Source organism: Balaenoptera physalus, assembly GCF_965194825.1.
Source record: "Balaenoptera physalus genome assembly, chromosome: 11".
NCBI lineage: Eukaryota > Metazoa > Chordata > Mammalia > Artiodactyla > Balaenopteridae > Balaenoptera > Balaenoptera physalus.
Window position 1 is genome coordinate 62,400,108 of NC_138896.1, and position 12,553 is coordinate 62,412,660.

The window sequence follows — 12,553 nt, forward strand, 5'->3', positions numbered from 1 at the left end:
TTCTTACCTGTCAGGGGTGGGTGAGCCCCTCCCTCTGGGGTTACTCTGAGGACCCAGCTCGGTCATGCTGAGGAGTGTGCCTGGCACATGGTAGCCCTCAACAGCATCAGCCCCCTTGTGTTCACCTTTCCAGAATGACCCTGCAAAACTCCCCATTCTGTGCTTCCTCACCCCGAGGGGGAGGCCCGTATGTGAACCTGCTGGAGCCAGAAGTCCATAACAGGAGCTCCCATGATATTTATCAGGACGGGGTTGGCCAGGACCTCTCTCCTGGGCTTGGTTGTCAGTGGATGATGGGTGATGCCTGTAGATGGAAAACAGCTGCTAAAGTCCAGCAGACCCCTTCCCAGCTGCAGTGCCCTAACCTTGCTGGTCCATTATTCATGGAGCAAGCCTTGCAGAAGCAGCACACACTGTTGGTGCCCACCCATAACCTCTCAGCACTCACCTCCACCACGCACTCACTGGACAGCTCCCGGCTCTCAGCACCTGCCCCTCTGCCTGAGGCTTTTTCTGGCCACACCCCCCCCCACCTGTGCACATAGGGCAGGTGCCAGGGATTTAATGCCCCCTCCCCGCCCCCCAGCAGGCCTCAGGAGTCAGTGGATCAGCTCCCATGGCCTCAGTTAGGGAGACTGGGGTTGGTGCTCCACGCTGCCTCCCAGAGTTCCCCGGCCAGACCGAGCCCAGCTGCCCACAGCCCTGACCTCCTGGATCACATGCCCTGATTGCCTGCCTTCCTTCCTGTCTCCCTTCTCCACTCCCCACTCATGTCTTTGTGGGGGGAATACAACTGAGACCATAGGGCACTGGGATGCCATACAGGGACGAAAAACAGAGCGGAGGGTAAAAAGGTGCAGAACGGAGACCTGTTGCAGGGAGGGGAGACGCCCTCTGTGGGCGGGCTGTGCTGACCAGTGTCCCCTCCTCTCTCCCTGCACAGCGGCAACATGGAGCGCTCTGAGTCCCTGCACGACAACACCCTCACGCTGACGGTGCCGCTGATGCACGAGGTGGACACATCCATCACTGGGTGAGTAGCCGGGACACAGATCTGCCTGGAGCGGAACCCTGTGCTTCTCTTATGTTTGCTTGTGTAGCCAGGAGCCAGCAGCCCTGCCACTTCCTCTTCTGCCCAGCTTTGAAATGCAGGATGAAGCTTTAGCTGCAGTGACTCGTGTCCTCCTCCCTGATTTTCTCCTCTTTCCCAGCTACCCACCCACCTGGTAGGTAACACAGAAAGTGTGATGACAAATATAAGCCCCATAATTTCTTTGAATATTCTGTACATCTTTACATGCATCTCTTCCCAGTGCCCACCCCTCCAGAGTGTCATAGGATAGGAGGCAGCTTGATTCCTGAGATTAAAATCTTAGCCAAAGGCTCCTGGGCCAGAGGTTACGGCCAGATGCGTCCCAGTGCCCTGGCTGGCTCCCAGGAAGCCTGGGCTGCTTTCTGATTAGCCTCGAGTCACCGCTGACTTTGCGTGTTTCCGACCCTTCTGCAGAGCCAGCAGGCAGGGCCGATCACAGCAGGCACGCCATCTGCCTGGCTGAAGTCCTTGGCCACTCAATGCTGCTGGCATTGTTGGAAAGCAGGGCTGCAGGCAGGCACCCAAAACAACCCGGGGTGGTTTTCAGCCAAAACCCAGGCCTGGAAAAATGAGAAGTCAGTTCCTGTTTCCGGCTTCAGAAACAGAGCACATACTTCTTTGATAGTGGAAAAAGGATTTGCACAATTAGTTTAGATCAAATGAGGACCTGTTGAACCCTTGCCCCACAGGCAAGCTGAACTTTCTGGAGGTTCAAAGTTTCTCATTTTTCAGTTTTCAAGTGCTTCTGGGTCCCGGCCTTGGCTGGAAGTAGAAAAGTTAATGCGTTGCAGAAGGAACCATCCCTGCAAAGCTCCCCCACTCTGCTGGGTGTCAGGAATGAGTCTCCGGTGGGCGTTCCTGCCTCTTGGCGTTTTTCAGCACGTTCTTTAGACATGAGGCATTGGTGGAATATATTTGCAAATTAACACAGATTTGCCTCTGTTCATGGCTCTATTTTTAACCCTGTAGTTTATTTACTTGTCTCCTCAGAGGCACAGTGAGAATATCCCCAAGACCAAGCCCGTCCTTGGGGGATGAAAGAGAAAACACAGGCTCACTTGATCCCGTTATCCGGCCCTCAGAGACCTCGTTGTGAGGTGTTAACAGCACCCCCCACCCCCGCCAGCTCCCTCTCCCCCCGCCAATGAAGCCATCAGTTAAACAAACGAGTGAACCGCTGATACTTCCAGGAACATAAAACGGGGCTCATTTAAATGAACCAGCTCTTGCCATTGGGTGGTACTGGGAACTCACTGCATTTCCAAACTAATATACGTTAAGTTGAAAATAGGTGAATTGCTATCCATTCAGACTTGGTACCAAAAATCTTACATTATTGTGTTTAGGCAAGTGAGCAGCTTCTAGAATCTCCTCTAGAGTCCATTTATTTGTCTGGGAATTTAAGTAAGCCTGGCTTTGTCTCATCTTGGGGTTTGTTTTTGCGGGCAACGTTGAAAGCATCACTACAGAATGAACCGGAATTCTTAATCACATTTTACGTAGCCACTGTTTGAAATCTGAAGAAAAAGGCTATCACTGAGAGGACTCAACTTTTAATACCTAATTCCTAGTAATTTTGGTAGTCGGAAAATCTTTATTTTTTTTAAATGAATTTGTCACAGAGTGGGGCTTAGGATGCCAAATATATAATTCATTTAAATTGTCATAATCTTTTTCAATCCACAAAATGTTTTTCAAATGACAAAACAGAACATGTGTAATTTTATAATCCAGTTTAAAAAAAAAAAAACAGAAATCAAAGCTACCATCGTCTTCCTCCTCATTTTAGAAATGTAATCCTGGTACATGTTTGTATACGTAGCTTGTTGATTTCACCTAAGATGACAAGACATTACTGGAAATGTCTGTTTAGAAAGCGTAGGTCTGGCTGTGTCCATTTACAGGAGAGGGAAGGAACAGTTCCAGAAGGGAAGTGTTTGGTGGAGGACACTGGGGGGAGCCAGGTTCTAGATTAAATAGGGACAGATGTTTGGGTTCTCAGGATAACAGTGACCCTGGGTTGGGATGACAGATTTCATACTTTCCTCTTTCAGAATCATGTCTCCAACCTCCTTTGTGTACGGCGAGTCTGTGGACGCATCCAACTTCATTCAGCTGGAAGACCTGGAGTGTCATTTCCAGCCTCTCAATGTCACCCTTCAGGTATCCACCCCTGGAGACCTTCTCTGTCACTGGGGACCAATGGAAGGGCCCAAGGGATGTGCCTTCTATGAAAGACAACGAAAGGGCCAGGCTCCTTCCAAGAGAAACTCTTCCCAGCCTGGTTGGCTGGAGCAGTGTGTGTGTGTGTGTGTGTGTGTGTGTGTGTGTGTGTGTGTGTGTGTGTGTTTTCCATAACTACACAGAGAATTAATCCCTTTGCTGTGTGGTACTCTGCTGTGTAGACCCCTCTGCTCTTCAGTATTTGGAGGGAGAGCTGCATGAATGCTCTGAATGCTGAGGCCAGGCCAGCATCCCTGCCCAAATGGCCCCAAAGGACCCCTTTCAGTTCTCCATCATTCTTCACATTGTGGACAGGGCAGCCTCAAGGATTTGCCGTGTCTCCTTAATCCCGGACTTCTCCACACTGACTCAGCCAGGAGCCCACTCCTCCCACAGAGGGACAGCCTTTCAGAAGTGGGGTTTTACAAGAGCAAAGCAGTGTGAGCAATGGGAACTCCCCCAGGGGAAACACGCTGCTCTCCCAAAGAACAGGGCTGGCTCTTCTATCACATAAGCACTGTGTCCAGCAGGTCCACTCGGTGTGGACTGTGGACACCGTGAAGGACAGCATCCTTCTGGAAGCCAGGGGTGGGCACACTTTTTTTGCAAAGGGCCAGAAGATAAGTATTTAGGCTTCGCGGGCCATCCAGTCTCTGCAGCAACTATGCAACTCTGCTTCTGTAGCATGGAAGCAACCATAGGCCACGCACAAACGAAACTGTAGCTGTGGACACTGACATTTGAATTTCATATCATTTTCACATATCATGACATGTTCATCTTCTTTTGATTTTTTTTCCCAACCATTTAAAAATATAAAACCATATTAGCTCACAGGCTGTACAAAAGCAGGTGGCGGGCCAGATCTGGTGTACAGGCCATCATTTGCTGAGCCCTGCTCTAAGTACAGACCCTTCAGGCCAGTGCTGTTCAACAGGAGGGTCTTTGAACATAAAATTAGAGGGACATAAAGTTAGAGAATCCAGGCATTCTCCTCAATTGACAAATGCGGGAAATGTAGGCCCAGTGGGTAGAGGGCATGCTGCAGGGCACAGAGCTGGGATCAGCCAGGCTGGGGCCAGGACTGGGCGGGCATTGCCTGGACACCCCTGTGTAGCTCAGCACCTGCCAGGAGCTGGGGATGAAGTGATGGAGACAGTGTACCGTAATCCACATCCCACATCTCTCCAGCTCTAGCTCCCGAAGCCCTCCCCTGCCTCCCCTCCATCCTTCCCCACGGAGAAGATAGTTTCCCGGTCTGGCATCTGCTGCTATGGCCAAATAATTATTTTTTTTTTTCCCTGTGGCCACTCCTAGGTGGACCAAGGGGATGACGAATAAAGATGGGGTGAGGGTCCAGAGAGGGAGGCAGTAAAATATTTGTGGTCTCTCACAAACAATGGTCTTCCTTTCTCCAAAGCATTCTCCCAGGCAAGAGGCCTCCAAAGCCATGATGGATAGCACACATCCCAGCTCAGAGAGGAGGCGCCTGCCGGCCAGCTAAGCCCCAGCTGTCACACTCTATGTTTGATTTACAGGGAAAAAGGGAAAGATGAGGTTAGCCTTGCTTTTGAGACCTTAGAGTGATTGCTGGGAATAGGGCCTCAGTGGTTCTGAGTTGCTTCTCAGAATTAGTTTCTTTTTCTCCATTGCTTTTTTGTAATTGGATAGAAAACAGATAAAGGCCAGATGGAGTTATTTCATTTTGCTTAAATCATTTTAATTTTAACTACTTACAAATTAAGTAAGTTTAGTTACTTAAACTAAACTTTTGGAGGTGTCTTACAATAAAATATACAGTCAAAAACATTATTGAGAAGGGGTCAAATGACACACATCATGTAATGAAAAGGGTATATACAGAAATTAACACAACACTGTAAAGTAACTATACTTCAGTAAAATAAAAATTTTTTTTAAAAGAGGGTATAGATGTTGAAAGGAGAAGACAAAAAAGAATAACAATTATACAAAAACATATTCAAAAGATACACAAAATGTTCTTTTCCCCCTCTTTAAAAAAAGAAAGAAAGAAATCTGAGGGCATGTGGTTACATCATGTTTCTCTGAATGCATTTTTGCAGGGAGCTTAAAGTTTCGTATTCAGGCAAAGAGCTTTCTTCTTGTATCCTGACGTAGATACAGGATGGGGAATAGGGGCGCCAGAAATGAGTGATTGGCATGACCCTTAGATTCTCCTCGTGATTATCAGTTGCCTGAGGAAGTACATAGCATTCCGTTCAGGATTAAGAAAGTTGGCTGGGTCTGAAAGATAGATAGTGTGTGTCATTGATTGGAAGGAAATCCTCTTGTGTTAGCAAAGCTGACAGTTTCCTTGAGAATTCTCTGACGACTAATTTTCTGGTATAACTGTCATTATTCTGACCATCCTGCAGGAAAGCCAGTGACCAGGTTGATGGTGATAGTGACCCCCAGAAAAAGGTAGAGATAGTGGGGGAGAATGGGGTCAGGGATATGGATAAAATTCTATGTTTCCTTATTCTGGCAACATCCTTCCTGAAGAAAAGCACAAGTCTTTCCATATAAAGATATTTTTTCTGTGTCTTTTCAAAGCTAATATTCAACAAGCTGCGTCATTGTTTAAAGACTCCACTGCAAATGCTGATGGAAGAAAGGCAGAGATATTAGTCTTGGTTTCAAAGTTTCATCAGCGTTTTCTTAACAGAGACGTAATAATTTGTTGACCATTGATAGTTGGCTGGTTTTTTTTTTTTTTTTTTGCATCATCAGTCATTTCCCTCACCTGAAAAATGATGAAAAATAATACAGATGTTACACAAGAACATTTGCAGAGAGTCAGACGTTAAGACATTTGTTAAAAATAAATAAATAAGGTAATGTAAGCGCTCCCATCCGTCTGGTTTTGATGGATGAAATCATGCAAAACAAAATCATAATCTTCTTTTCTTCCCCCCACTTGTGCTTTAGTTGGGATTTCCCAGACAGGTCAATAGGTTTCTCTTCAATTCTGTGCTCTCACATTTCACTTCAAATTAGCTATTTCCATCGTGGTTGGATATTCCTTCCTTTTCTTGTGCCTTAGGGTTGTTGTTATGGGTGAATTGTGTTCTTTCTGAATCAAGAGTTGCCAACAACTGCTCATCCACTCAACCGTTTTTTGTGTCTGTTCTCTGAAGCAGAACTCATTATTGCAAAAAACGAAAACATGCTTTTCTAGGGAAGAGCTTGCTGGAGCTAGATCCTTATACGTTCTGTCAAGTGTGAAGACCCGGTGACTTGTCCAGCCCGTCTCCTGGCTCTGCCCTTCTGACCTCAGCTTCAGAGATGCCCTGAATCCCTGAATTCTCTGTCTAGCCCCCAGGCCACCAAGCAGTGTTTCATTTCTTCCTCTCTCTTGCTCCTACCCATCTTTTTTTTTTTTTAAATAAAATCTCATATACATTATTGATACTATGTATAAAATAGACAACTGATGGGAACCTACTGTATAGCACAGGGAACTCTACCTAATGCACTGTGGTAACCTAAATGGGAGGGAAGTCCAAAAGGGAGGGGTCATCTGTATGTGTGTGGCTGATTCATTTTGTTGTGCAGTGGAGGCTAGCACAACATTGTAAAGCAACCATACTCCAATAAAAATTAATTTTAAAAAATAACAACATCTTTGAGACACATGCCTTAGAGTTTACCTGTTTAAAGTGTGCAAGGCAATGACTTTTTCCACAATTCTGTTTATACAGAATTGTGCAACTGTCACCATAATCTAATTTTAGAACATTTTCATCACCCAAAAAGAAACTCCATACCCATTAGCAGTCATTCCGTATATTAGTCTCCTACTGCTGCTATAACAAATTACTGTGAACTTTATGCCAAATTTATTATCTTACAGTTCTGGAGGACAGAAGCCTGAAAGGGTTTCATTGGGCTAAAAGCAAGGTGTCAGCAGGGCTGCGTTCCTTTCTGGAGGTTCTAGGGAAGAATCTGTTTTCTTACCTTTTCCAGCTTCTAGAGGCTGCCGCATTCTTTGGCTCATGGCCCCCTTCATCTTCAAAGCCAACAATGGCCAGTTGGATCTCTTTCACAATACATCTCTCTGATTCTGACTCTGTCTCCCACTTCCCTATATAAGGACCCTTGCCATTACATTGCACCCACCTGGATAATCCAAGATCATCTCTCGATTTTAAAGTCAGCTGACTAGCAACCTGAAATCCCCCTTGCCATGTGATATACTCAGTTTCCACGGATTAGGACATGGACATCTTTGGGAAGCCATTCTTCTGCCTGCCACACTCCTCATTCCCCCTTCCCCCCAGCCCTAGGCAACCACTAATCTACTTTCTATCTCTACACATCTACCCATCTCTTTTACTCTCCTTCATCTTCCATTTCTTCCTTGAGTTTCATGTTCAGCCTTTGCTCCATCTCCTTTCCTGTATCGGTCTTTTTGTGGCCGCCATCTTTTCTCTCATTTCTCAGTAGATAAAGGGCTGCTGGAAACAGAAAATAGGGAGGACTGTGGTGGGAATGAGAGGGGTAAAGTTTACAGGACCAAATGCTGGGACAGAAAAGAGGTGCACAGGTGTCATCAAACAGTATTAACAAGTGATAAGCTGTAAGTTATGGAGAAACCAAACCAGCTAGATAGTATAGTAAAAACAGCCCTTTCTGTAAGTTAGGTCATTTGGTTTGGGGACAACCCACTTTTTCTTTGAGGGTCTCAGTTACCTCAAACTGTAAAAGGAAAGGCGTTGGACCAAATAAGTGCTTCTCAAAGTATGTTTCCTGGGCCAGCAACATCAGCATCTCCTGGGAACTCATTAGAAATGCAAATCCTTTAGCCTCCACCCACCCCCTCCCAACCAGACCTACAACTGCAGAAACTCTGGACATGACCTTGCCCCAATCTATGTTTTGACAAGCCCATCTGGTTATTCTGATATGTGTTAAAGTTCGAGAAATACTGGTCTAGATTATTTCTGAATCCCCACCAAGTGTAATAGTCTATGAGTAAATTTCCAGGTGTGTAAAAAGAAATATAATTTTTAGCTGGAAGAATACAAGAAAATGCTAAAGGGTAAGAAGGTAATTTGAAGGTTTGGGGATGTTAAATGCATATTCAAAAAATTTCTATTTCATTGAAATCTCTCATCATTTGATATTTCACTTCACTTCAAGTCATGACCTTCTGTATCCTAAACCCTAGTATCTCTGTGTATCATTTCAAAGGATTTTAGAGTATATATTGCAGGACGTGAAATGAAGATCTCTATTTCTATTAAAACTTGCCGTGTGTGTCTCATACCCACAGGTCTATAACACTGGGCCAAGCACCCTTCCTGGGTCATCTGTCAGCATCTCTTTCCCCAGTCGCCTGTCACCTGGAGGAGCTGAGATGTTTCATGTGCAGGAGATGGTGGTGAGTTCTCATTTGTTTTCACACTTGCTTTCAGGCTCAAGCCAGCCCATTAACATTTTGTATTCCACCCAAGAGCCCAGAAAGGTTAACTCATTCTACCTTTGGAAACATACCTGGAGAAGCCAGGAGACCTGCAACACCTGAATTTCTACATTGAGACAGCTTGGTTCATGCCATGAGAAGACCTCTTTGGGGATGGGCAAGCGTCAGTTATGAACCTGACTTCTGGGATGGACTTTACTGGCTCTGGGAACCGCCAGCAACTGTCTGTAGTCTTGTGTGTATCTGAATGTGTTTTTCTAAGGGGAAGATCCCCAGCACTCGTAAAGATTCTCATAGGGTCACTGATGCCTGGAGGGTGAAGGATTCGTTCATAGGACAGAAATGTAGGTTGAAACTCAAGTTCATGTGCAGAATATGCCATTCAACTTGATCCTAAGTCAGATGTAGATGATTTTCTCTCAACTAGGATATGATCGTTCCGCCCACCTCCTTGGCTTCTAGGACATCACATTCCCTTGGTTTCTCCTTTCTCACTGGTTTTCTCCTCATCTCCCCAACTTCTACAGGGCCCAGGGTCTCTTTTTTACCACCCTTAATCTTAGAGATCTCCCCCAGACTCATGGCTTTATATTCAGTCTGTGCTGATGACACCAGATGTTTCTCTCTCCAGCCCAGATCTCTCCCATGAATCCCAGACTTTGACAGTTAACTACCTTCAGGCCATCTCTACCTGGATGCCTAACAGGAATCTCAGTCTTCTGCACAGCTGAACTCTCAACAGTACCCCTCCAAACCTGCTTCCCCCCACGACCTTCTGCATCTCAGCAACAGCTACTCAGTCCTTCCAATTGCTTGAGTCACCCTTGATGCCTTTTCCCCACAATTCACATCTGATCTGTCAGAAAATCTGATGTCTCTGCCTTCTCAACAAATCAGAATGTTACCGCTTTTGACCCTTCTACTGCCAGCACCCTGGCCCAAGGCACTGTCATCTGTCATCTGGGTTATTGCAGTGGCCCCCTCACTCGGGTCCCTGCTCCTGCCTTGGCACCCCTGCCATCTATTCTTGCCCCAGCGGCAGAGCCAGCCTTCCAAAATCTAAGTCAGGTCATGTCATCCTCTGCTCAAAACCCTCCAGTGGCTCACTTACCCCGCAGATTCTTCCAGCACCTCAGCCAACCTCACAGTCTGTCTCCTGCCCCCTCTGACCTCTCCTCCTCCTCCTCCTCTTCGCCACTCTCTCTACCGCAGTCATCCTGCCTCCTTGCTGGCCCTAGAGCATGGCAGATACTCTCCCACCTCCTGAATTTTGCACTGGATCTTCCCTCTACCCAGCACGCCCTCCCCCAGAGAGCCACGTGACCTCCGCCCTCACATCCTCCTGGTGCTTACTCAGATATCACCTCCTCAAAGAGGCCCTCCCTGACCAGCCTTTGTCCCAGCACCCCTCACCCCCTTTTCCTGCTTGTATTTCACCATCACCCTCATCACCAGCTGACATACCATGTATTTCCCTATTTGACCAGATTATCTGCCTCCTCCTGGCCCCATACAACATAAGGACGGGGATTTCTGTCTGGTCACTGCTGTATTTCCAGGGCCTCCTATATGCAATGCTTGGCATATATTATATGCTCAATCAATATTTGATATTGGACTGAAAGAAAAAACCCACAGTATAAAACAAAAGAAAGAGTCGTTTACTCTTTCTACATGAATTCAGGAAAAGTTTCATGCTGATAAAAATCGCCTCAGTGTGCCTGAGAGTCTGGAGTGGCTGGGTGTGAGGGTGACCCTTCCTGGGAGGGAGGGTGTGTGATGGTTGAGAGAGTCACTACATAAGGAGAGAGAGTGTGGTCCACATTGAGGGCACCACTGAATTGTTCCTCTTGCACGGGCACATGAGGGACAGCTAGCCAGACGGGACAGTCTCTCCATGGATAGCTTGAAAATCAGGGCAGCAAGACCCATGGCATGTGACACATCTGAGCGCACAGGAGGCTCAGAAAGTGTCATGTGATGGCGATGATGGTTTCCCACATTGCTGTCTTCTTGGGTCACGTGGGCTGAAACCCTGGACCACGGGAAATGTTGAACGCGGGACACGTGCCCCTCCTGGCTTGCCTGCTTGGCCATCCCCACCGCTCACGGTATTCCATTCCTGCTCCACAAAGTGCCCGTGCCTGGGCGCTCTGCTGAAACAGCGGTAGAAAAGCCCCCCGGTGTTCTGCACCTACAGCTACCACGGTTTGAGCTTAGCGTGAGGTTCCTGCCACCCACGTGCTCCCATCTGCCCCCTTACATAATGTTCATCTCACCAGCCACTCCACCTTGTCCCCACAGCTAGGGATGCTCTCCTCACAGAGCATGTTCTATGAGCCATTCACATAAACATCTATAATGTCGTAGAGAAAAATGCTCCCCCATGGACAAAATTATTTATTGAGCAAAACAAGAAATGTAAGTCACTCGGATTCTGAAAGTATCTCAGCACCAAGTCCACCCCCTTTTCTCTTTACTGATCATCAGACCGAGCAGGAGCCACTCAAAAGGACTTTGGGACGTGTTTATAAATAGCTGGCTTGGCGGGAAGGCATGAGAAGTGGTTTTTCTGACGATTTGCAGAACTGCCTGACTGATCATCCAGCTGAGTGGACTCTTGAAAACCCAAGTGCTGTGAGCTGCCTGCATTCCGTTCTCTGAGTTCTCAGAAGCAGACCCTTTGGATTTTCAAAACGGTACTGAGAATTTTCAAAAGTATGTAACAGAATTCTCAAGGACGGCCAAGCCTTTGCTTGGATACACCAGCCCGTACTCAGAGGCCCTTGGCGTTTGTGTGGTATGGAAAATCAAGCTCACTGGCAAATTCTCACTAAGCAAGTAGTGAAGTACTGTGTTCTCATGGACAGTCATCACCGGAGACCAGAGCGATGATGAGACTAGAAACGTAAAAGCCAGTGCGTGATGGGTGCAGTGATGAGGCAAGAGTCCCAGGTACTGTTTCAGAGGCTGGTGGGCAGCACACCCTCTACCCTAAAGCCCACAGGGCTGAGAGCAAGGGCGTCCTGCAGCTCAGCCAGGTTCCCAGCCTCGGCCCCTCCCTTGCTCAGCAGCGCCCGAGAATGCCTACTGCGGCAGGTCATACAGCTCGCGACGTCCTCCACTCTGGCCTTTCGGGACTTTGAATAGAGTGGGGCTCTTGTTCTGGGCATTTGGGTGGTTTGGTGCAAGTCAGACTCACTCCTATTAGGAGAAACCAGTACTCCTTCCCTGTATTACACTAGGAGAGGCCCCTAAGGCCTGGTGGCATCCCCCCGTACCCCACCCTCAGCCACCACCATCCCCCAGTCTTGGACAGGCCCCTGGGCAGCCAGGAGCCAGCTACCTCCTCAGCCACCTGAAGCCCAGGAGCAGAGAGCAGGCATTGAGAGAGGACATATCTTCCATCCCTCCCCACACACCACGGGACCCTCAGATTGTTTCTCTCCCTTCAACAGTGCCCGAGGTATCCATCATCTGTATAGATTGCTGAGGGTGGGCGTGCTGGCTGACCCCACGGGTCTGAGCTATCACCCCACCTAAGGCCCTGACTCTGCAACACAGTTTTCTAACTGTTGGTTCAGAATTCATTCAGAAGTGTCTGGGGCTGCAGCCAGGGTCCCTGGACAGGACAGACCTGCCTCTACACTTCACCAGAGAGTCTTTTGTTCTCCCGAAGTGTTTTTTGAGGTCAAGCTGCCTGTGAGTGGAGAGTGCCTTTGCTCATGTGGGAGAGATTAGTACAGGAAGCCTAGTGCAGTGGGACTCCTTTCTGTGTCCACCCAGCTGAG

General features: G+C 47.5%; 1 protein-coding gene across 9 annotated transcripts in view; it reads left to right on the forward strand.

Moving 5' to 3' along the window:
• The window catches only part of ITGA9 (integrin subunit alpha 9), a 352,771-nt gene that overhangs the window by 280,542 nt on the left and 59,676 nt on the right, over positions 1 to 12,553 (forward strand). For 8 of the 9 annotated variants that reach the window (XR_014250773.1, XM_082412752.1, XM_082412748.1 and 5 more), the window contains 3 exons: positions 944 to 1,033; positions 3,148 to 3,256; positions 8,613 to 8,720. Coding sequence is in view for 8 of the 9 variants with exons in the window: in XM_082412752.1 (XP_082268878.1) it covers positions 944 to 1,033; positions 3,148 to 3,256; positions 8,613 to 8,720 (307 nt within the window). In the remaining variant the exon portion in view is untranslated. The other variant, XM_082412753.1, reaches the window with a different exon arrangement.